This window comes from Epinephelus lanceolatus, chromosome 6, assembly GCF_041903045.1.
Source record: "Epinephelus lanceolatus isolate andai-2023 chromosome 6, ASM4190304v1, whole genome shotgun sequence".
NCBI lineage: Eukaryota > Metazoa > Chordata > Actinopteri > Perciformes > Serranidae > Epinephelus > Epinephelus lanceolatus.
Window position 1 is genome coordinate 46,942,379 of NC_135739.1, and position 26,825 is coordinate 46,969,203.

General features: G+C 43.4%; 1 protein-coding gene across 1 annotated transcript in view; it reads right to left on the reverse strand.

Moving 5' to 3' along the window:
• Positions 1-6,011: 6,011 nt before the first annotated feature.
• LOC144463710 (uncharacterized) overlaps positions 6,012-26,825 on the reverse strand; it is a 28,265-nt gene continuing 7,451 nt past the window's right edge. The window contains exon 3 of the mRNA XM_078169085.1: positions 6,012-8,206. Within this exon, the coding sequence (XP_078025211.1) occupies positions 8,076-8,206 (131 nt within the window). The 3' untranslated portion in view covers positions 6,012-8,075. The remainder of the gene's footprint in view (positions 8,207-26,825) is intronic.

Genomic DNA, 26,825 nt, shown 5'->3' on the forward strand with positions numbered 1-26,825 from the left:
ATATTTGAAACTTGAAGCCATTTTTTCACGGAAGGATGTGTAAAAAGTGTCCCTTTTGAAAATAACTCAAATGGAGTTGAGATTTTCTGTCCAGCTGTTTATTTTCCCCAGTGTTGTCGATAAGCAAATGTACACAGTAGCCTACTATAACTGTCAATTTTAATATCAGGGTATACCTTGAAACTGGTATACTATTGTAACCCCAGTGGTGATTACATATAGCAAAACCAATACACAAAAAAATCTTGCTAACTCGGCCATTCTGGATGTCACTAACCCGTATTGCAGCGGTGCCTGGATAGTGTGACGAGTGTGGTTATGCTGCTGCCGTGGTACTGCCAGATGCCTCCTGCTGCTGCTGCCATCATTAGTCATTAGTCATACTCTACTGATATTATACACATATGATTATTGTCACACATGTATACTGCCAGATATTAATACATACTTTCAACATATTGTACCACAGTAGCCAGAACTATAACTATAATATTATTACTTTCAATAATGTTGTTGTAAGCTACTGTCATTACCTGCATCTCTCTCTCTCTCTCTCTGTCTCTCTCTCTCTCTCTCTCTCTGTCTCATTGTGTCATATGGATTACTGTTAATTTATTATGCTGATCTGTTCTGTACGACATCTATTGCACGTCTGTCCGTCCTGGAAGAGGGATCCCTCCTCAGTTGCTCTTCCTGAGGTTTCTACTGTTTTTTTTCCCCGTTAAAGGGTTTTTTGGGGGGAGTTTTTCCTGATCAGCTGTGAGGGTCATAAGGACAGAGGGATGTCGTATGCTGTAAAGCCCTGTGAGGCAAATTGTGATTTGTGATATTGGGCTTTATAAATAAAATTGATTGATTGATTGATTGAAACAAACAGCATCACTTCATTATCACAAAAAAAGCAGGAAAAAAGCAGATGGAAACTAAACAATGTACCTCATACAACATGGCGGCAAATAGACATTTTATATCGACATAACAATATTCCAAACTAGCTCAACTGCAAGTACATTCTTGAAGAGATTAGGTTCGTTCGAGATGAGCCAGGCCTGCGCAGATTAGATCACCGGCGATCGGCGCACAATGCATGCCGGTTAGTTTGTTAGTTTTGTGTCCAACTTCATCCTGACTTGCTCTGACGTATTACAAAAGTGGACGGCGATAACATTGAGAGAGTGAGGCGGCCACAGTTTTCAGAGCCAGGCGCTGCAGTTGCTCTCCACCGACTACACCGCCTGGCTCTCACCTGATCTAACAGCTGATTGGTTTAGATGTCGACTCAGCAATATGACGTTTTAGATAAACTATTCATTTTTGTTGAATTTCAGAGATTAAAATTTAATTTGTCTGATTTGAAGTTTATTCTGTCACAGAAAACATTTTGTCTTATAGTCAAACACAGTGTATTCAGCCTGTGTAGTTGAGGGGACAGGTCAAACTGATATGATGCTGATTTACATGAAAATACATGTAAAATGGAGGATAAACATGAACATGAACCACAGATCACCTGTAAAGCATTTTAATAAATTAATCTATCATAATTAAAACAACTGGAGACTGAAAACAAATTGATATATGGGTCTGATCCCTTTTATTAACGAATTGACATCATTCCGGACAGGATGTTAGTGTGTCTGTGACTTCCTGTACGGACTGAAGGCTGCTGGAAACTGTTGGGAAACTGTCCAACTTCACCGCGGCTTTTTGTCACCGCCTCCTGCTGCAGCCGCCTGCTCTCGTCTACTTTCCAGGCGAGGTGCAGTTCATCTCGAACGAACCTAGTAGAATAGAGGCCAGTCACTGTCAAAAGTAGGCTGCATAACTTATAACTAACTGGATAACCAACTACCTCACGGGTAATCCACAGTATGTGAGGCTGCAGAACACAGTGTCAGACATCATAGTGAGCAGTACGGGGGCACCTCAGGGGACGTCTCCCTTTCTGTTCACACTCTACACCACAGACTGCAGATATTGCTCACAGTTCTGCCACCTGCAGAGGTTTCTGGACGACTCTGCCATCATATCTGATGGAACCAATACAGGAGTGCAGTGGACAGCTTTGTGGAGTGGTGTGGACAAAACCACCTGCAAGTCAGTGTCACAAAGACAACGGAAAGGGTGGTGGATTTTAGGAGGCAGAGGACCCATCTCAACCCAGTCAGCATCAAGGGGACTGAGGTGGACTTTGTGGATGATTACAAGTATCTGGGTGTTCACATAGACAATAAGCTGGACCAGACTAAAAACACTGATGCTGTGTATAAGAAAGGTCAGTGCCACCTGTATTTTCTCAGGAGACTCAGATCTTTCAACATCTGCAAACCATGCTGCAGATGTTTTATCACTTGGTGGGAGTCAGCATCATCTTCTGCTGGGGCAGCAGGGTGAAGGGAGCTGATGCTAACAGACTCAATAAGCCCATCAGGAAAGCCGGTTCTGTCCTGGGTGTTGTGGTCCTGATTTTCTGTGAAACTGTGTTTGCTGCTATCTGATCCTTCTCTCCCTCTCCCTGCAGAGTGAGTGCTGAGGGGCGGGGCGATCTCCGGGAGCACTGGGCTCCCGGCACACCTGCAGCTCGTTCTGCCTAATTAGCCGGCTTCTTAAGCCACACTCTCTTTGTCTCCAGTGCTGGATTATTCTCCTTGCTATAGTACTACGCTCGTGCTCTCTGTGATCTCCTGCCTCTCGCCACGTGTTTATGCTCCAGTGTTTGGTCTCCAGGTTTTGTGAGTTTTGTGCCTTGTCACTCTTTTCGTTGCACTTTTGTTCTTGCTTTTTTCCCATGTTAATGGTGATTTTCAGTTTAGCCTTTTCTGTTGTTACTTTTCCCTCAGAAAGAGTTTTGGTTGATACTTTGTTTGCTCGTATTTTTCTGTGAACTGATTTTTTGTTGCTACTTTGTAAATAAACTGTTTTTTGAACTTTGCAACTGGGTCCTGGCTTCCTTGACTGGCACGTAACACTGGGAGTGGAACTCTTAAGTGGAGGTGTCTTAGAGAAGCATGTATTCCAGACAATGCTTCTCACTCCCTGCATGCCACTCTGGAGTCATATAAGAGCACATTCAGCCATGCATAGACTGAGACCACCAAGGAGTGAACGCCACAGGACATCTTTTCTATCTGTGGCCATCAAACTGTGTAACTCCGTCCCCTTCTGTAGAGAGGAGAGCTGAAACAAAGGACACTGATAACAATATTCACCTACATTAGGTGAACTATTACTTTTACTCGCTCGACACAATAGGCTCGTTGGAGGTGAACTGCGCCTCGCCTGGAAAGTAGACAAGAGCAGGCAGCTGCAGCAGGAGGCAGTGACAAAAAGCTGCTGTCAGGTCGGACAGTTTTCGGACAGTTTTCAGCAGCCTTCAGTCAGTACAGGAAGTCACAGAAACATTTAACATCCTGTCTGATACAATGTCAATTTTTTAAAATATCGTCAGACTTATATACAAGTTTGTTCTCAGACTCCAACTGTTTTAATTATGATAGATTAATTTATTAAAATGCTTCACCTGTAGTTTATGTTCATGGTTCAACTTCCATTTTACATGAATTCTCATTAAATCAGCATCATATTAGTTTGCTGCTGCAGAGCAGACCTGTCCCTCAAATACACAGGCTGAATACACTGTTTGACTATAAGGTTAATATTTTCAGAGGAAAAAATACAAGACAACAGTTTTCATTAAAGATCAGTCAGATATAGTCAGGGCCTCACATCTGTACAGATATTATTTTAAGAATCCTCACATCCCACTGACCACCAGTTTCTGTGATGCTAAATACGTCAATAATTAAAACAGTCCAACGTTAATATACAGTAGACTACATATAGTTTATGATGAATGTATTTAGTCTCTAACAACTAAACTTCATCAGTCACACACCATGTTTTCTGTTCACAGAATAAACCTTCAAATCAGACAAATGAAATTAAAATATATATGAAATTCAACAAAAATTAAAAGTTTATCTAAAATGTCATATTGTTGTGTTGACATCTAAACCAATCAGCTGTTAGATCAGATGAGAGCCAGGCCCTGCATCCGGTGGACAGCAACTGCAGCGCCTGGCTCTAAAAACTGTGGCTGCCTCGCTCTCCCAGCATGCATTGTGCACCGATTGCCAGTGATTGAATCTGTGCAGGCCTGGCTCTTCTGGAACGAGCCTATTAACAGCAATAGAAACGTTTGATGGAGTTTGTTGCTGCACGCACATATTATTATATATACATATATAATGATAAAGATACAGATATCAGTAGCAGAGCAGTGGTGTTTTCTCTCTGTCCAACAATCATCTGCACATGAACAACAACCTGCGTTTTGTATTACTGTGTCCTGCTCAGAGTCACACCATGTGTTTATATGATCTATTCATTATTTGCATCTGTATTTATTGATATTCTGATTGTGAGTTAATTATTTAATCACCCAGAATATGATCACGATGTCTTTGAACACTGGAAATAATATATTAGGCCAAATGTTTCAGGGAAAATTAAAATTCTGTAACTCATCAACCCGTTGCTCAGGAATGATCAGCCTCAGTGTGACTGAATGGAAAAGGCGATCACTGATGTAAAAGTGTTTCTCGTTGACCATTCTTGGAACCCATCGGCTGTATTCAGAGTCTGACTTCCAGCAGACGGCGATACAGCCTCTGGGGGCAGACCCCCGATTTTTTTGGCATTCTGGTTTGATTTGGGCGGAGGAGGCGAATTTCCGTTTGTGACTTCCATTTATATATAAGTAAATATGCTGAACCACTGCGATGGATTCAGAGTTTGCAGTGACGCCAATTATGTTCTGCCTCATTAGTTCACCGCACGGAGCGTTTAACCTGGCAACAACTGCAGCCGGCTCAAACGTAATTGGTCAATATCAAGCGGACTACAAACAGCCTACAACTGGAAACCAGGGCTCTTCCGCTTTTCTTCTGGAGGCAAGATCTCCGGGGTTTGCCTACAGACTCTACATTCACTGAATGTAGAGTCTGTATATAGAGACTACTTGTTGGCAGACCGACTCTGACAGACAGACTCTCTGATTGTATACATAATCAAAGTTGATGACAGAATGAACAGATCGTGAAGAGAAAAACTCTTTCCGATAAATGAAGACACTCGTTTGTTTCCTTTTCTTGTTCAAATTTTTAACTCGATGGTGAATTAGAAAACAGATAAAATATCTATAGTCTATAGTTTAATCTGTTATCTGTCTTTACTCTATAGGAAACTCCAGTGATGTTGTGATGTAGCCTATCAGATCAGTCTGATCAGCTGGCTGTCCAATCAATAACTGATATCCAATCAGCCAGGGGTATGTGTCGGTTGGTAAAAGACTTCCGCGAAGGCTGCATTCGTATATCCTTGCTTCCCTCCCCTGTGAAAGCCTCCTCTCTCCTCGACTCCTCCGAGTGCATTTAACGAATTGAGACGTCCTACCAGATGGCGAGTCTCAATCGATTTGCGGGTCAAGTGATTGAGGATAGAGGACAGAGGAGTCAAGGAGGGATATTGGGATGAACCCCTAGTGTTTCGATTAGTGATGTGACGTGAGCCAGTTCCTAATTTAACGAGCCAGTTCATAATTTAACATACTAACCCACTGTTGGGGTCAACACATTAGGCTTCACACGGAGGCACCAAAAATGTTGGGAACATAAATATAGGCTTCACATGGCGGTACCAACTATGTTGAGATTTAATTGGCTGTCGGAAATAATTAATAATTATTAATAATTAATAATTGTGTTAAATAATGTGACTTAATTAACATTAAATCACCTCGTGGGGCACCATTCCCGTAAAGGGAAAAATGATAGCCAGTTAAAGATATCAGTCTCATAAAATAGGCTAAACTATTAATTTGGAGTTTTGATTAATAATTAAATTAATAACAACCAAAATTAATGGTAATGCCTGAAGGATTTCGGAGTTCTTGACGCAGCAGAGGTTGACTATTCATTCACTCTTGTGCAACATTAAACAGACAGCAGGTATGATTCCAAAGAATTATATTTATTCACAAACTAGCAAAGCAAACCAAAACACACAAATTCTAACTAACTATATACAAGCTTGGTGTGTATATGTGTGTGTGTGTGTGTGTGTGTGTGTGTGTGTGTGTGTGTGAGTGAGAGAGAGAGAGAGAAAGAAGAGAAAGACTAAGGCGGGTGTGGTGATCAAGGAGCTGTTTGGCCTACAAAACAAAATGGCTGACAACAGAGAACTACCAAAATGGCCGCATCAAGGCTGGCTTCAGGGGAAGGTGTTTGTCTGACCGTGTGGTCAGGACAAAGACAAAGGAAGAGACCTTTGAGATGCCTATTTGGGTGTAGCTCTGTTGAAAGTCTATTTGTTAATGAGTCTATGTGACTGTGATTTGTGTTGCAAACGGTCTGAATTAGTGCAGAGATTGTTTAGTTGGGTGCAAGAATCTGTTTGTGAACAGTATTAGCAAACTAAACACTTAGCTTTGGCAAAGCCAACTAATCAGTGACCTAACTGCAATCAATCACAATAATAACTCAATGACAGCATCAAATCACATACAACAAGTCAAACAGTCTTGCTTAGCCTGTAAAGCTGTGATAAACTATGCCCAGTTGTTACGTTACCGATCCTTGAATGGATGGGAGAAAGAGTCACTTGGTGGTGTGCTGCTTTGTTAGCCGGCAGAAGAAGGCTGGGAAGATGGTTCCAGCTGCAGTCTTTGTTGGGTCTTTTGTTCCAAAGGTGAAACTCAGAGGAAGCTGGTCGCTCAGGGTTTAGCAGAGTTAGACGCTGGGTGCTAACTCACTTAGTTCCTTGCTGCTGGAAAGCTAGTTGCAAACCTTGTGTTTGCAAGAGAGTCTATGATCAGTTGCCCTCCCTTTAGTGGTTTGGGCTATGGAGCAGGGGTTCGGGCCTCTGCTGTCCAGGCCCAGCCAGAAAGGGGTGTTAGCTGTTCAACAGCTGGAGAGCAAGAGGGAGAGAGATCTGAAAGGAGCAGACCTTGTACAGATGCCTGTGACATCACAGAGTCACATGACACTGTAAAAGGTCTTGTCCAATCAAGTTTTGGGACTTGAGTCTCACTGAGGTGTGAGGTGAGACCTCCTGTGGAGATGGGTGTCACCTAGCTCTCTTTGTTTGAAGACAAAGAGCATGCAGAGGAAAAAGCCTTGAAATCAGTGATGATTTTACCAAATGATAAATCATCTGTGGTCCTGTGAATCCCAACACCACTATCCGCTAGCACTTGCTTGTATTGACAGGCTTGTTGTTTATAAAGGCTGCTGCTATGGCTACACCAAACTTTATATCTGCGGAGTCTATTCTGGGTCCACGTTACAATATCCACATCACGTGATGCGATAAATAAGTAATGCGATTCGTTGTTGTACCCACTAATGATCCCTACACACACACACACAGCAAAAAAAATAAATAAATAAAAAAATAAAAAATGAACCAACAAACCGCATCTTTAAACTGGCTCTTCAAAGTGAACGAGAGCCAAAGAACCGGCTCTCACAAGTGAAAGAGAAATCCCATTACTAGTTTCGATCCCTGCTTTGGCATGCCCACAATCACTTAACTACTGAGAGCGAGGCCTTGTTACAGGCAGTCCTGAGGCTTTTTCAGGTCTTCCACTTAGATGCAGTTCTGACACACAGCAAGCTATGTCACTCTTCTGACTGTATGAAACGCTTCGAAACACTGTTTCATTCTTGAAGCAGTTGTGTCAAAGTGGTTCACTGCTTCGTGAAGCTTTGATTTCACCATCACTAACTTTTACATGATGTAGGCTACATTACTACTCTTCAATATCTTGTCCTATATTTTCTCAACATCATCATTACTTTTCAGTATTATGATCACTTTTCAATGTAGCGCAATATCATTTTCTCAAAGGAATGTGCCATACTACTTCTCATTTCTATCATATACAATATAACATTGATAATGAGGTGCAATCTGTATTTTTCCACCATTTCAGTTAATTTTTTGTTACAGGGTGGCAGCAAGGACCCAAGTGCAGACAGACGGTGAAGCAGCAGTTTGAGTCCAAAAGGTTTATTTTAGCTTTCTGGGTGAGGGGCTGAGTCCGGAGGGGAGGATGGGAAGGGTGAAGGGGTATGGGCCCAGAGCGTCCGAGGTGGGGGCAGGTGGAGCAGAGTGGGGCCAGAGAGCAGAGCAGGCAGGTTGGATACTGGAAACACAGGAAAACAGGATTACTGACAAAGTTTAACTCAGGGATTCAAACTAGAGGCTAGAGTCGAGCTGATACTGACTGAACAGTGGCTACGATCTGGCAGCGTGGATGTGGCAGGGCTGAGTACAAGTAGGCAGAGTCGATTGCAGGATGAGATCATACCTGTCAAGTTTTGCATTTGAAAATAAGGGAAATTTTCTGGCGCGCTGTGAGCCGTCCCACCTCCCCAACCAAGCTCCAGTATCCCTTAGATTTTAAGACAGGTGTACAGGAAATCTAAAATAACCACTTGTCAACCAGACCCGCTATTGACACTAACCTCGCGACAACTGCCACCCAGGCTACTGCAAGTGGCAGTTCTCATGAGGCTAGTGACAGAGTTCAGTTTGGAGAGGCAGAGGAATGTTGTTGGTTTTTAAATTATATTATAATACGGGAGATTTATGTGAAAATACTAATATGGGAGGACGGCGGGAAAGAGGGGTAAAATACGGTAGTTTCCCGGCCAAAACGGGAGACTTGACAGCTATGGATGCGATGCAACCAGTGGTGCTCTGCTCTGTCTCCGGCACACCTGTAACCACTCTGCTCACCACACACACACACACACACACACACACACAGACACACACACTCAAGCAGCAGATGTAACATTTTTAGTAACTCTTGTACTTATCTTACTTCTATCGTTACTCTCTTAGGCGCTGGCTTTTGTTCTTGCTCCTTAAACACTTGATATCTTATGCATTTTGAATATTTTGACTCATACTTAATACTCTATTGTTTTAAAAACCAGGCCAAGTGTGTGACTCTGACCTAGAGAACCAACTGTTTTTTATGCTTGTTTTTGGTTTAAGAACTTTAATTGTTGTTACTGTATTTTGTGTTACTACAATTGAAGCATTCTCTGGCACAAGAATTTTTCGATGCCATAGAAAGCGGAGAGAAGCACAAGAACCATGATTGGAAAGCGCACCACTGATGAGCTTAATAATTTCCTTGATTTCATTAACTCTACCACGGAGTTTCTATGGTTTACAGTTGAACAATCCAAACAAAAAATCAATTTTTTGGACTTGACCATTTACAAAAACAAACACGTGGGTCTGGACACTACAATCTATTGCAAACCATTAAGTAAAAACACTCTCCTGAGAGCGGATAGCCATCATCCCAAGCAATTAATCAAAAATATCCCTACGGGACAGTTTCTGCGACTGAAAAGGAATTGCAGCACTGAGGAAGAGTTTGAGCACAAGGCAATGGAAATGACGGAGCACTTCCTGGAAAGAGGCTACGCTGAGAGGGATGTATCGATAGCCTATCAGAGGGCGGCGCGCACTAACAGGTCCAGCCTTCTTGATAAATCCAAGCGCTCGTCTGCACCACGTCTCTGCTTCTCCACTGCATTCTCTCCTGTTGTGGGAGAAATTAAGAACATTATGAAAAAACACTGTGGCACGTCTCACAAAGCGACCCTGCCCTCAAAAAGATCTGTGCTGAACCCCCTCTGGTCTCTTTCAGAAGAGTGCGCTCATTAAGAGACAGACTGGTTCATACTGTCTTGAGTGTCCCCTCTCCCAGGTCTATGTGGTTGCCCTCCCCACCTCTAGGTTTTTATAGATGTGGTCACTGTACCCACCGCTCCAATTCAACTGACTCTAAATATTTTTGTCATCCGCGTACGGGGAAAAAGTTCACAATTAATTCATTTATCAACTGCAGCACAACCCATGTTATTTACATTCTGAAATGTCCATGCGGTAAGGTTTATGTGGGACAGACTAAATGCCCTCTTAAAGCCAGGATAGCTGAACATAAGGCTGCTATTCGCAATCACAACATGGATTACGCAATAGCACGCCATTATGTTAAAGCTAATCATGGTTCTTGTGCTTATCTCCGCTTCTACGGCATCGAAAAAGTCTACCCCCCACAGAGAGGTGGAGATATTGTCAACAAACTCCTCAGAAGAGAAGCTTATTGTATTTATACACTGAACACTGTTGAACTGCATGGACTTAATGAAGAATTGAATTTTTCATGTTTTCTGTAAAACATCGGGTTACATCTTTAGGTGATTTGTAATTTTATTTTATTATTATTAGTATTCATTTATTTTATTTATTGTTATTATTATTATTATTTGATTTATATGTATATGTATGTTTTTATGTATGTATATACAGTACAGACCAAAAGTTTGGACACACCTTCTCATTCAATGCGTTTTCTTTATTTTCATGACTATTTACATTGTAGATTCTCACTGAAGGCATCAAAACTATGAATGAACACATGTGGAGTTATGTACTTAACAAAAAAAGGTGAAATAACTGAAAACATGTTTTATATTCTAGTTTCTTCAAAATAGCCACCCTTTGCTCTGATTACTGCTTTGCACACTCTTGGCATTCTCTCCATGAGCTTCAAGAGGTAGTCACCTGAAATGGTTTCCACTTCACAGGTGTGCCTTATCAGGGTTAATTAGTGGAATTTCTTGCTTTATCAATGGGGTTGGGACCATCAGTTGTGTTGTGCAGAAGTCAGGTTAATACACAGCCGACAGCCCTATTGGACAACTGTTAAAATTCATATTATGGCAAGAACCAATCAGCTAACTAAAGAAAAACCAGTGGCCATCATTACTTTAAGAAATGAAGGTCAGTCAGTCCGGAAAATTGCAAAAACTTTAAATGTGTCCCCAAGTGGAGTCGCAAAAACCATCAAGCGCTACAACGAAACTGGCACACATGAGGACCGACCCAGGAAAGGAAGACCAAGAGTCACCTCTGCTTCTGAGGATAAGTTCATCCGAGTCACCAGCCTCAGAAATGGCAAGTTAACAGCAGCTCAGATCAGAGACCAGATGAATGCCACACAGAGTTCTAGCAGCAGACCCATCTCTAGAACAACTGTTAAGAGGAGACTGCGCCAATCAGGCCTTCATGGTCAAATAGCTGCTAGGAAACCACTGCTAAGGAGAGGCAACAAGCAGAAGAGATTTGTTTGGGCCAAGAAACACAAGGAATGGACATTAGACCAGTGGAAATCTGTGCTTTGGTCTGATGAGTCCAAATTTGAGATCTTTGGTTCCAACCGCCGTGTCTTTGTGAGACGCAGAAAAGGTGAACGGATGGATTCCACATGCCTGGTTCCCACTGTGAAGCATGGAGGAGGAGGTGTGATGGTGTGGGGGTGTTTTGCTGGTGACACTGTTGGGGATTTATTCAAAATTGAAGGCACACTGAACCAGCATGGCTACCACAGCATCCTGCAGCGACATGCCATCCCATCCGGTTTGCGTTTAGTTGGACCATCATTTATTTTTCAACAGGACAATGACCCCAAACACACCTCCAGGCTGTGTAAGGGCTATTTGACCAAGAAGGAGAGTGATGGAGTGCTGCGGCAGATGACCTGGCCTCCACAGTCACCGGACCTGAACCCAATCCAGATGGTTTGGGGTGAGCTGGACCGCAGAGTGAAGGCAAAGGGGCCAACAAGTGCTAAACACCTCTGGGAACTCCTTCAAGACTGTTGGAAAACCATTTCAGGTGACTACCTCTTGAAGCTCATGGAGAGAATGCCAAGAGTGTGCAAAGCAGTAATCAGAGCAAAGGGTGGCTATTTTGAAGAAACTAGAATATAAAACATGTTTTCAGTTATTTCACCTTTTTTTGTTAAGTACATAACTCCACATGTGTTCATTCATAGTTTTGATGCCTTCAGTGAGAATCTACAATGTAAATAGTCATGAAAATAAAGAAAACGCATTGAATGAGAAGGTGTGTCCAAACTTTTGGCCTGTACTGTATATATATATATATATATATATATATATATTCTTTTTTCTTCCTTTTTTTAATATACATTATTATTTAATTTTTTTCAATATATTATTATTATTTATTTTTTTTATTTATTTATTTTTTTTTTTTCTTATCTTCATCATTCTTAGTGGGAGTGTTTTCTGTTTTGGATTGCTGATTCTTTACACCCTCTTTTTGATGAGTGCCTCAACAGTTAATTTTCCCTCATCCTCATTCACCAATGAGAGACCGTTGGGGTTTCAGGATGTGTGTATTTAACTGCCATTGTTCTATCAGTACCTGTTTGACTCTGAAGAAGACGCAGTAGCATCGAAATGTCAGTCTGTTTGCACCTTATTAAAAGCTCTGCAATTTTATCGAGTGCTCCAGCCTCCTTTCATTTGGGTTCAGTCATTTTTGAAGTGGCCCACTTGATGTATTGTCTAAGGATGACTGATGCACTTACATTAAATGTTTGCAATAAACAAAGACATGGTCACACCAGATTTAGCTAAAAGCTACATTCCATCAGCAGTCCATTGCTACTGGTGTTTTAGGACCCTTCTTATTTTTGTCACAGCGCCACCCACGGTTAGAAGGACTAGAGAGGATGAGATGAGAAAAAGTGAGTATCTACGGTTAGAAGGAGTAACGTTAGAGAGGACAAGACGTAAAGTCCGCTGAGTATGATACTTTTACGATAGTTTGCTGCAACGGCGTTAGCTTGTTAGCATGCTGGCTTACACGGATGCTACATTATTACATGCTAATGTGTGTTTTTGAAAAAAAAAAAAATCCTAATGTTATCCACCTTATTTTTAAACATGGAAGTAAATCAGAATCAGAATCAGAATCAGAAATACTTTATTGATCCCCGAGGGGAAATTATTTATGTTACAGGTGCTCCTTGCAAGAGAGGAAAGACACGTGAAAATATAAGAAATTTACACAATAGTATTTACAAATATATAGTTAAATAAACAGGAATTAACAAACATAAATGTAAATAAATATATATATATATATATATATATAAATATATATATATTGTAAGTTGAACAAGATTATTTACACAAACAGAATATATACAGTCAGGGTGAATGGGGTTATTGCACAAGTTAAATTAAGTTATTGCAGTGTGTGAAAAAGTCTCAGGGCCACCCAGAGGGAGGAGTTGTACAGTTTGATGACCACAGGCAGGAATGATTTCCTGTGGCGCTCAGTGGTACATCTTGGTGGTATGAGTCTCCCACTGAAAGTACTCTTGTGCCTGACCAGCACATGGTGGAGTGGGTGTGAGACATTGTCCAAGACAGTTCGTAGCTTAGACAGCATCCTCCTCTCTGACACCACCATCAGAGAGTCACACTCCGTTCCCACAACGTCACTGGCCTTGTGGATCAGTTTGTTGAGTCTGTTGGCGTCCGCCTCCCTCAGCCTGCTGCCCCAGCACACAACAGCATAGAGGATAGCACTGGCCACCACAGACTCATAGAAAATCCTCAGCATAGTCCGGCAGATGTTGAAGGACCTCAGTCGCCTCAGAAAATAGAGACGGCTCTGGCCCTTCCTGTAGAGAGCGTTAGTGTTCTTAACCCAGTCCAGTTTACTGTCAATGTGTACCCCCAGGTACTTATAGTCCTCTACAATGTCCACACTGACCCCCTGGATGGAAACAGGGGTCACCGGTGTCTTGGTCCTCCTCAGATCCACAGCCAGTTCCTTTGTCTTTGCCACGTTGAGCTGCAGATGGTTCTGCTCACACCATGTGACAAAGTTATCCACAACAGCCCTGTACTCATCCTCATCACCCTTGGTGATACATCCAACTATAGCAGAGTCATCAGAAAACTTCTGAAGATGGCAGGTCTGCAATAGCTGAAGTCCGTGGTGTAGAGGGTGAAGAGGAAGGGAGAGAGGACAGTCCCCTGCGGGGCCCCGGTATTGCTGACCACTCTGTCTGACACACAGCGTTGCAAGCGCACATACTGTGGTCTGCCAGTCAAGTAGTCTACAATCCAGGACACCAGGGGGGCATCCACCTGCATTGCTGTCAGCTTGTCACCCAGTAGAGCTGGACGTATGGTGTTGAACGCACTAGAGAAGTCAAAAAACATGACCCTCACAGTGCTCGCCGGCTTATCCAAATGGGTGTAGACGCGGTTGAGCAGGTAGATGATGGCGTCCTCAACTCCAAGTCGGGGCTGATAGGCGAACTGGAGGGGGTCCAAAAGTGGCTTGACCATGGGCCGGAGCTGCTCCAAGACGAGTCTCTCCAGTGTCTTCATGATGTGGGAGGTCAATGCCACAGGTCTGTAGTCCTTGGAGCCACTGGGACGTGACGTCTTTGGCACAGGAACAAGGCAGGATGTCTTCCACAGCACGGGGACCCTCTGGAGACTCAGGCTCATGTTGAAGACATGCTGAAGTACTCCACATAGCTGGGGGGCACAGGCTTTGAGCACCCTGGGGCTGACACCATCAGGGCCTGCAGCCTTATTTGAGTGGAGTCTCATCAGCTGTCTTCTCACATGGTCAGCAGTGAAGCACATTGTGGAGGTGACGACACGTGAGGGAGGGGTGTAGTCCTCATGATGGAGAGAGCAGTCAGTCTGACCATGGGGGAGGAGGTGTGAGGAGGAGGAGGGGAGGGTCAAGCAGGAGGGTGTTGAGGTGTGAGAGGGAGGAGGGCGGAGTGGGAGATGCAGGGCTGCCCCTGACCAAATTGGGGCCTTAAGCGAAATTTTATTTGGAGGCCCCCATCCCAAATGTATCATAGGTACAAAATGACCATGCAACAACTTGCCATTTAACTTGACAACCTTTACTGGCAATAACAAATGTACTGTAGATACAGTAGTTTGGCTGTATGAGTCAAATAAAATAAAAAATTCAACCTGAAATAAATAAATAAATATTAAATAAAAATAACTTCAAACTGAAATAAATAAATAAACAAATCTGAGTCACAAATAGCCATCAATTACTCATCAAAACAAAGTAACTTCCACCACCTCATCCCCCACCCTTGATTAAACACTGAAAATAAAATAAAAGAGGGAGACAGGTTTTTCCTATTTAATCTTATTTTGTTATATTTCTCCCTCTCCCCTCTCTGGAGGCGTCCGATCTCGCTCAGCCCTCCGCCTCTCCCACCTTAATTCTGTTTTCAGTGGAAAACAGAAATGAAATACAGAGACATTCTTTTCATCCGACCTCCGGGCCCCGCACATACCCCCGAGGCTCGAGGCTCTTCACCTGCTGCAGCTCTGCAAGTGCCTTCCAGCGCACCCCTCTTATTGTTCAGATGTCGAGTGCTGTCAATCATTGCAGCAACGCATAGGCGGTCAGGTCTCTTCTCTCCTTCCTCGAGCTGATTCTACGTGCGCCTCATCCATTGCACACAGCGCATGTTCTGCGTTTAGGGAGGGGCGGCCCTGGGGAGATGGTTGACCAAAACAGACAGCGGGGGGGGGGGGGGGGGGAATAGGGCCAGTAGTGTCAAATCTGTTAAAAACAGATTCAGTTCATTGGCCCTGTCCATGCTGCCTTCAACTCCTCTGTGGTTGTTGGTCCTGAAGCCAGTGATGGTCCTCATTCCACTCCAGACCTCTCTCATATTGTTCTGCTGGAGTTTCCTCTCCAGCTTCCTCCTGTACCTCTCCTTAGCCTCCCTGATCTTCATCTTCAGTTCCCCCTGTATTGTTCTCACCTCCTCCCTGTTACCAGCTCTGAAGGCCCTCTTCTTTGCGTTGAGGATGACTTTGATGTCCTTTGTTACCCACGGTTTGTTATTCGGATAACAATGGACAGTCCTGGCTGGGACAGTGGAGTCCACACAGAAGCTGATGTAGTCCGTGATGCATTCTGTGAGCCCGTCGATGTCCTCCCCATGTGGCTCACAGAGTGCCTGCCAGTCTGTCACACTAAAACAGCCCTGCAGCGTCTCATAAGCCTCCTCCGACCATCTCCTTACTGTCCTCATGGTCGCAGGCTGGCTCTTGACTAGTGGTACATAGCAGGGGTTGAGGTGCACCAGGTTGTGGTCTGACCTACCCAGAGGGGGGAGCAGCTGTATGCATCTTTGGCGTTTGCATACAGCAAGTCCAGTGTCCTCTCCTCTCTGGTAGGGCAGCTCACATACTGTGTGAATGTGGGCAATGATGTTTCCATGGTGACATGGTTGAAGTCACCCGAGATAGCTATGAAGGCACTCGGGTGTTTAGTCTGCAGGCGGGCTATGGCTGAGTGAATGACATCACATGCCGACGTCAGGTTGGCAGAGGGGGGGATGTAAACAGTAACAATAATGGCATGTAAAAACTCCCTGGGCAAATAATATGGCCTGAGTCCAACAGTGAACAGTTCAATGTCCGGGCAACAGATTTGTTCCTTAATGAAAATATGGTCAGGACTGCACTAGCGGTTATTTACCAGAACAGCAAGCCCCCCTCCTTTGCGCTTACCGCTCTCGGTGCAGTCCCGGTCGGCCCGAACAGTCTGAAAGCCGCTGATGGAGACGTTGTTGTCGGGAATGTCCTGGTGAAGCCATGTCTCAGTGAAGCACATAAGACTACATTCCCGGTACTCCTTCTGACTCCTGGCGACCGCTGTCAGCTCGTCCATCTTATTTGCCAGCGACCTCACGTTGCCCATGATGAGAGAGGGGAGACACGGCTTATATCTTCTCTTCTCCATAAGCCTCCATTATCTCAACCCTGCTTTTTTCGCTGCTGTTTACTTCCTCCCCTGCATCCTCTGTGTGTTTTCCTCCACAGTTCAGCTGGTATCTCCGATGTTCCGGCCACCAAGCCGGCCGTTCTCAGCGCAATCAGCTGATCTCTGGAGTAAACAATATGGCCATGAAGTTGTTGCACAATGGTGCCGGGTCTGAATGAAATAAGTAATTCCAGAGTGAGGAAAACGAGCACAACTCTCTCAATCAGCATGTTTGGAGAGGGCGCAGTTTCAAAATGACAGTCACAAAAAAGCCAGCACAAATACCAAACTTAATAAAGCAAAAAAGTAAGAAAAGTGAGAAAACAAGCAGGAGCGACTGCAACAGGCTGCACGCACTGAAAAGTGCGAAAAATAGTGATCAACTTCCGTGTTTTTGTGACTTCCGGTCAGCCGCTTTCCCTCATGCTTTCCCTTACCGGAGCTAACGGTGCAAGCTAATTTTTTTCAATTTTCATTTGTTTATGTTAGTCAATCAGTTAGTTAGTTAGTTAGTTAGTCTGTGTATTTTATCTCAAGGCAATTGAATCGAACGCAACTGGACTTGGTTTTGTCTTAGAAGACGTTTCACCTCTTATCCAAGAGGCTTTATAAGTTCATGCTTGTCTGACTAGGCTGGAACTAGTCTGACAAACTGGTGTGGAAGCACCCAGGTATTTAACCTCTGAGGAGGTCTTCACAAGGCCAATGATGTCACTGGTTGGTTAGTGCTCCAATGGTGTGTCAACTACAGTCGTTGAGACTCCTGCTGCAACGGTTGTCACTGGAGTCGTTAGAGTCACATGAGGCCATTTGTGAACGACTGTTGTTTTTAGAGGTTAAGTTGTTAAGCCTCCTGGGAAAGGATGAAAGGACAGCATTATAGGTGGGGGATAGGTAGTGTTGCAGACCTCCTCCTCTATTGAGAGATGGCTTTTCCAATTTCACATAGATGGCTTCTTTTACACCTCTTTCAAACCATCGGTCTTCCCTGTCCAAAATGTGCACATTGCTGTCTTCGAAGGAGTGTACTTTCTCCTTGAGGTGTAGATAGACAGCTGAGTCTTGCCCTGACGAGTTAGCCCTTCTATGTTGGGCCATGCGTTTGTTTAGTGGTTGTTTTGTTCACCAGTGTACAAGTCTGGGCATTCCTCACTGCATTGGACAGTGTACACTAGGTTGCTCTTCTGAGTGTGTGGTGTACGGTCTTTTGGGTGTACCAGTCTTTGTCTGAGTGTGTTACTGGGTTTGAAATACACAGGGATGTGGTGTTTGCTGAAAATCCTCTGAGTTTTTCAGATACCGCAGACACATAGGGGATGACAATGTTATCGCGCCTTGTTCTTTCTGGAACAGGCTGCTGATTTCACAAAGGTCCAACTGGGATAACCACAAGTTTTTAGAGCCTCCCTCAGATGTTCATGCTCTTTCCCTTGGGCCTGAGTGCTGGTAGGTACGTTATCAGCTCTGTGTTGAAGGGTCCTGATAACACCTAGTTTGTGTTCCAGTGGGTGGTGAGAATCGAACAGTAAGTATCGGTCTGTGTGAGTGGGTTTCCTGTATACCCCAATGTGGAGGCCTCTGTCCTCTGTAATGTGCACGTCACAATCCAAGAAGGGCAAACTATTCTCCTTAACATCTTCTCTTGTGAACTTGATGTTTCTGTCCACTGAATTGATGTGTTCAGTGAAAGCTTGTACCTCTTGAGTTTTGATTTTAACCCATGTGTCATCCACATATCTGAACCAGTGGCTCAGTGCTGTTCCCTCAAAGGAGTTCAATGCTCTGTATTCTACATCCTCCATGTACAGGTTAGCCACAATGGGAGATACCGGTGAGCCCATGGCACAGCCATGTTTCTGTCTGTAAAAATTGCCATTGTATTTGAAATAGGTAGTGCTCAGGCAGAGCTTCAGTAGTTGGCATATCTGGTCTGGGCTGAGCTTGGTTCTGTCGTGGAGGGTGTTGTCATGTATCAACCGTTGCCTGACTGTTTCCAAAGCCTCCATGGTTGGAATGCAGGTGAACAGGGAAGTCACATCATAGGATACCATGGTATCATCTGGATCCATTTTTAAACCTCTTACTTTGTATAACATTGCCAAACATTTAGCCAACATCCTGGCTCCCTTGGTGGGCACCATATCCAGAACTCCGTAGACTTTGTGAACAAAGTAAGAGGTTTAAAAATGGATCCAGATGATACCATGGTATCCTATGATGTGACTTCCCTGTTCACTTGCATTCCAACCATGGAGGCTTTGGAAACAGTCAGGCAACGGTTGATACATGACAACACCCTCCACGACAGAACCAAGCTCAGCCCAGACCAGATATGCCAACTACTGGAGCTCTGCCTGAGCACTACCTATTTCAAATACAATGGCAATTTTTACAGACAGAAACATGGCTGTGCCATGGGCTCACCGGTATCTCCCATTGTGGCTAACCTGTACATGGAGGATGTAGAATACAGAGCATTGAACTCCTTTGAGGGAACAGCACCGAGCCACTGGTTCAGATATGTGGATGACACATGGGTTAAAATCAAAACTCAAGAGGTACAAGCTTTCACTGAACACATCAATTCAGTGGACAGAAACATCAAGTTCACAAGAGAAGATGTTAAGGAGAATAGTTTGCCCTTCTTGGATTGTGACGTGCACATTACAGAGGACAGAGGCCTCCACATTGGGGTATACAGGAAACCCACTCACACAGACTGATACTTACTGTTCGATTCTCACCACCCACTGGAACACAAACTAGGTGTTATCAGGACCCTTCAACACAGAGCTGATAACGTACCTACCAGCACTCAGGCCCAAGGGAAAGAGCATGAACATCTGAGGGAGGCTCTAAAAACTTGTGGTTACCCCAGTTGGACCTTTGTGAAATCAGCAGCCTGTTCCAGAAAGAACAAGGTGGGTGAGGAAGAAAAGAACAAGCGCAATAACATTTTCATCCCCTATGTGTCTGCGGTATCTGAAAAACTCAGAGGATTTTCAGCAAACACCACATCCCTGTGTATTTCAAACCCAGTAACACACTCAGACAAAGACTGGTACACCCAAAAGACCGTACACCACACACTCAGAAGAGCAACCTAGTGTACACTGTCCAATGCAGTGAGGAATGCCCAGACTTGTACACTGGTGAAACAAAACAACCACTAAACAAACGCATGGCCCAACATAGAAGGGCTAACTCGTCAGGGCAAGACTCAGCTGTCTACTTACACCTCAAGGAGGAAGCACACTCCTTCGAAGACAGCAATGTGCACATTTTGGACAGGGAAGACCGATGGTTTGAAAGAGGTGTAAAAGAAGCCATCTATGTGAAATTGGAAAAGCCATCTCTCAACAGAGGAGGAGGTCTGCGACACCACCTATCCCCCACCTATAATGCTGTGCTTTCATCCTTGCCCAGGAGGCTTAACAACTTAACCTCTAAAAACAACAGTCGTTCACAAATGGCCTCATGTGACTCTAACGACTCCAGTGACAACCGTTGCAGCAGGAGTCTCAACGACTGTCTTTGACACACCATTGGAGCACTAACCAACCAGTGACATCATTGGCCTTGTGAAGACCTCCCCAGAGGTTAAATACCTGGGTGCTTCCACACCAGTTTGTCAGACTAGTTCCAGCCTAGTCAGACAAGCATGAACTTATAAAGCCTCTTGGATAAGAGGTGAAACGTCTTCTAAGACAAAACCAAGTCCAGTTGCGTTCGATTCAATTGCCTTGAGATAACTATGACCTGGATGAATGAGAATATCCACAGGCATGTCTGTGTATTTTATATAGATAACTGTGCCCACGTTTCCGTTATCCGGCAATTGCCGGTAAAAATAATACCCTCTAAACGCAAATAAATCGCACGTCAATCAAAAACTATGACCCAAAAAAAGCACAATCTATCCTGAGTGAGACAAACTGCTTGATCCCCGTCTCCAGTGTACCAGCAGAGAACCTGCAGAACCGAATCAGTGAAAAAACACACCGGGCTACACAGCCTCTCTACCTGAGCAGCTGAAGCTGCGGCTCACACCCTCGACACACAGACACACAGACGGTGCTTCTGCATGCCAGCCACACGTGTGCGCACCTGTGAGAAATAAATATGTGAGGTGTACGCTGCTTTTCTATCTTTTTTTTTTTTTCCTTTTCTTTCTTTCTCTCTGTCAACGACATACACTCCTCACACAGGACGGGTTGTTTTTATTGACTGAGTTGATTATTTAAGCAATATCACACTCGAGCTTGTAATGTTATACTCGTATATCGTCACGGCTGTGATTTGGTCATCGGCACGAGGCCGCGCATCACTCCCTCTCGTGTGATATTGCTTAAATATCACATTTTTCACGTCACTATATCACCGTTTAGACGAATCTGATGTTTGTAAAGTCTATAAGCACAATGATTGAACAAACATTACTATTTCTGTGTGCACGTTTTGTAATAACATGGTTATTGTAGATTAGCTGGGCTAACCGTTAACCGTTAGCGGTGTCTGTAATAACTCAATAAACAGTCCATGAAAAAAATATTTTCTCCAGCGGATGTCTTAGTTACAACATGACTGAGCTAATTGGAGTAGTTTCATGTCGTATCCGACAACGGGAGGCTTTTAACAGATGACGATCCTGATGTTAGCTTTGCTGCTAGTGTTAACGTTAGCTGTCCCTGTCAGCTGCAGCCACTGATGCTTTCTAGACATCGTGATTTCCCAAAACTGAATAAATACCACACATAGCAACACAAAACTGCTTTGCTAGCTCAATCATGTTGTAACAGCTGGATGGTTGATGCGTACATGCTGATTCAGGCGCTATCAGAGCCGATCCGCGCATCACTATGGCTTATTATACAACAGTTAGTTCCGGCCCTGCAATCTCATTGGTTGAGAGACAGTAAAACCGTGACGATAATGGAGTACAACATCACGGTTATTTCACTGTGTATGTATCACTCCGCCTCACAGCTGATTGCAATCAACAATCAAATCAAAACTGACGGTTAGTGTCAGTTAGGTCAGCAGTTGCGTTGCATCCCTGGAAAAGTATTTAAACAAACTTCCACCAGATGCAAATGCCTTTTATCTGAAGCCCAGGATGACAGCAGCTCACACAGACAATATCTGGTATACTAAAGCTCCGCTGGGAATAAACTCACTCGCACAGATGCTGCTGAAGATGTGTAAAGAGGCGGGGACAACAGCTATCTACACCAATCACAGCCTCAGGGCGACTGCCATACAGAAGCTGTCAGATGCGCGTCTTGATGCTAGGGAGATCATGACAGTGAGTGGGCACAGGTATGATGTTGTTTTAATGTAGCCTATGTGTAAAGTTAGTCTTCTAATTAGGAGTTGGGCCCTAAAATATACCTTTTGTCTTGCTGGTCTGAGAGCTCGTTAAAAGCTACTGGAAGCCATCCATGGAGAGCAGAAAATGATGGAGCAACATACTTTCAGATCAGAGGGCAGAGTCGGCTGTGCCTGTGAAGCGACAGTCCACCATGCAGTCACCAGAGACTTATTTCACCGGCTGCACAATTAATGGAAATGTGCAGATAAATGTGTATAAAGAGTAAATGCCTGGCGCACCATGTCTGCGTTACATAGCAACGGTGACAGCGGAGTCCTGAGGGAACTATTTTTGTTGGCGGAAGACAAATAAAATGCTTAAATTATCTATTTTGTCCTCATTTTTCAACATTTCTTAATCAGCCTTGCTTATTTAACTGTTGAACTGTTGTATAAAAGCAATATCACACTTGAGCTGAAAAATAAGGTGAATATAGCCAGTGGGTTTATTCTCTTACTTAGAGAAACATCACAAGTTGGTTTAATTATATAGGTTTTTGCAGACACGTTTTATTAACTCCATACTGACAGTGTTTTACTACGTTATACTTCGATTGAGGACGTTTTCACAATACTGTAGCGCCCCACGGTACAGAAGCTACTACAATCTGCTGGTTTGTGAAATAGACGTAAAGGGTTGATTCCGGATTTGACTAACTATGTTGTCTCTTTTTTAGGATGCTTATTTCAATACAAAGCGGGCGATCACTACCAGACATTAACATATGCAGCACATGCTGCAACAAATTTCGTTGTCCGTTGTGCAGCTCAACAGTTTATCAGCCCACAAAGCAGAGCAAAGTACAGGCTCATCTGGACAGCCACTTTTTTTTTTTTTTGGAAACGTCTCTCAGAAAATGCTAATAAAGTTACCTTGTGTCTGTCTATGCATTAATACCAGATGTGCACAATATTGGTGTTTATGAATGTCAGTTGTGCACATAGAACTTGTCCTTTTCCACATGTAATAATTTATTTCAATGTTGTTATTAAGACATGGCCAGAGATTTGCCTTGTGGAGTAATGAGGCCAGAAGCTTGCTCCAGGGAACTCTTCAGCCAGTGTACAGAGTGCCAAAACAGTGGCCCCAACTGAAGATGTTCCCGCTCACATGCAGGCAGTCAGTAACCATGTTTCCATCAGTCTGTTTAGAAGTAGGCATCTAGAAGTATCGCATCGGAAAATTATGATGGAAATGCCAAAATTCAAATTAAAATCCCGATTCGCATAAACTAAAATACGCTCGCTTTAGCCGGGTTTTGGTTGATTCGAAAAAATGTTGATTCGCAAAACGGGGGATGGAAACAGTTATGTTTGCATTAAGTCTGACGTAGCGCACCTCTCTCCATGGTGATATCCACACTCCGGGTCAGGAAGGTGGTAATGCATTTACAAGCTGGTTGCCAACCACCAGAAAATGTAGAAGAAGAAGAATGCAAGACTTGTTTTGTTTCTGCGGAAAACTCGCGCAAGTTTGTAGTTTTCACCAAAGTCCGTACATTTAATGGAAACACACAGGATTCGTATTTTTTTAATGCACATTTCCCAATCATTCGAATCACTTTTGGATGGAAACATAGCTAATGACCGTAGACAAAAAGAAAAAAGACTTGTGGACTTCATCATACAGTCACAGGGAGCAGTGCAGCATTGGGTGGTACTTTGACAACTATTACATTTTACATACTAAATAACTGAATTGATTCACCCTCTCCCATTATTAGGATATTGTACATAACATAAAAACATAATTATTTCTGTCCTTTGCTTTATTTACAGGATGTGCTTAATGGAAAGTGTAATTGTAATTTCATTTTCTTTGTGTATTCTTTGTGTTTTCAAATACTGATGTCTAGACCTCTTAACCTCCCACCTAGATACAAAATCCTGCAGGATACGCTAGGTGTGAAACACACCCTAGGGGGTCGGAGCCAATACTTGCGGCAGGCAAAAGAGTGTGAAAACAATGGGTAGGGGCGCCGCTCCCTGACGCAGACAGAAGGGTGTGAAACACACCGTAAGAGGCGGTCCTCAGGTATAAATGTTTAAGCCTCCCCATGCTCAGGGTCTTTCTTCATTCTGACCACTCGTGTGCTGATTGACCTTTTCTTTGCAAAGAAAATAAAAACCTTGTCGGCCGGCAGAAGTCTCTATTTCATCATTCACCAGCAGCAGAGAATTTCCACAACAATTTGGTGTCAGAAGTGGGATCCTCGAGCAATCGTCTGGGACGGAGCGCGGACAGTGACAGGCCATCCTGGAAGGAAAAAGATTTCCAGCCTCCAACCTCAAATCCTCTTCTGAGAACGGAGGACTGACTGCAGACGTCTCAGATCGTTGCCACTGGGATTCCATGAACGCAATTCAGCAAAATTCATCTGGTGAGCACTGAAATATTGACATTTAAATTATTTATTTTTTTTTTTTTAATTTGGGTTTTTAATTTGGCATAACATTTCCATTTCTCATATTATCCACAATTGATCTGCTTTTTGTCGCTTGTAGCCTAAACGAAGTGATCCTTACAGAGACGTCTGTATTGTAATAGTCGTGCACGACCTCCACATTTGGAATGGGGAGTAAGATTTCCGTCAAGGTTGGACCTCCGGAGGGGCCTATTGTGGATGTTATGAGAAGGAAATATGGGGATAAAAGTCTAAAATATTTAAATGTCTGGACAGCTGAGTTTGGATTCCCAATAGGGGGATCCCTCAGTTTAAAAAACATATCAATATTAGAAGAAAAACTGAAGGGAAAAGAACAAGAAATGAGAAGGAAAAAGGAAGTTTCTGTTAAAAAAAAAATTAAAAATTATGGAAGGTCAAAAAGAATGTTTACAGATATGGAAAGGAGAAGCAGAGACACAAAATAGGAAAACAATGCAGAAACAACTACCCTTTTCATGTGAAAAAGTTGGAACCAATGAAAAGCAAAATTCACACACACAAAGAACAGCAGACTCGCAGATCTCCTCTTCTTTGTTTCCACAGTTGGCGGCTTTGAAGCTGGATCCAGACCTCAACAGCAACTAGGGGTGGGGGAAATTTCCGATTCTTAGATGCATCGCGATTCGGACGTGGACGAATCTGAATCGATTCACAAATGTCCAAATTTCGATTATTTAAATCTGTTAATTAGAGTAATACAGAAGGTTCTAAATAATGCGGAACTAAGAAGCGCGGTACGTGTCATCTCCAGGACACTTTGGGATGCGCACCTGGAGCAGACACGCCGACACGCGCACAGAGGAAAACAAACATGGCTGACCTCTACCCACCTCGCCATGAGAGCTGAACAGCTTCTTCTAATTTAAAAGCAGATGTGTGGAAATACTTCGGCTTCTACAACGTTGACGGCGGAAGCGAACTGGACAAGAGCCACGTTATGTGTAAGCTGTGTTGTGCTAAAATAAAATACTTTGGCAACACAACAAACATGAGAAGCCATGACGGAGGAGTCAGGGAGACGGCAGGCAGTTGTTGCTGCGGCAACTAGTGGCGCTACCGACAAGCGAACAATCGAGGAAGCAATTAGAAAGCTGCCACCCTCATCGGAAAAGGCGAAGCGAATTACGAAGGCCATCGCGGCATTTATTGCCAAGGATTTGCGTCCTTATTCTGTCGTGGAAAATCAGGGATTTCGAGCACTGCTGCATACACTGGAGCCCAGATACACCATCCCATCCCAACGCTATTTCACCGACACTCTACCATCAAACCAAAACAGAAGTCATGGCCTCACTGTTGAAGGCAGGCAGGAACGCAGTTACATGTGATGCGTGGACGTCTGTCGCCACCGAATCATTTGTTACTCTAACTGCGCATTTTATCTTGTGATTTAAGATACCTGTTGTTACCTTTGGTTCCGTACAACGAAGTTGTAACTTTCCAGTTTGCAAGCATTTCCATTTATATGTTTAATAAAATATAATGGAAATGAATTCAACTCTTTCTTATTACAAATGCACTGTTTTTAAAAATTGCAAGTGTTGAATGCTTATTCAGTGAGACAAAAAGAAATGTGTGTTGTGAAAAAGTGCATCAATATACATAAATTAAAGATGCATCAATAATCGTTTTATAATCGAATCGTAGCCCCTGGATCGTAATCGTAATCGAATCGTGAGGTGCCCAAAGATTCCCACCCCTAACAGCAACCCATCTTTTCGTCCTTCAGCTCCACCACCATACAACTCCACAACACCCAATGAGAGAAGATGTTTGCCACAACAAAAAACAAGTTCAGAAGCAGCTCATCCTGAAGTGTCTGTTTCACCACAAAACTCTACAGTAGACAAGTCGGACTGAAAATGGTTGAGGGTTGTTGGAGAGAGATGGACTCCTGCTGACAAGCCAAACCAACTTGTGGGGCCAGAAGAAGGTACTGCACCACACTCACATACACACACACACACACACACACATACTGAGCAGATTAATACACAAGCTATTGAGAGTTCAGACAATAGATATACAATTGCTCTAACATATGTTCAGTACACATCTGATCATTTCAAGAAGTTTCCGCAACATACATTGACCATCACAGAACTAAATGTTGTATTCTTAGTTGACTCAGGAGCCACACATTCTGTGATAAAAGCTTTAGAATTCACTAAGAAACCAAAATTAAGTGGAGATTATGTGTACTCTGTTGGTTCATCAGGTCAAACAATTAGAAAAAACATTACTATCCCACTCAAATGTGTGGATGAG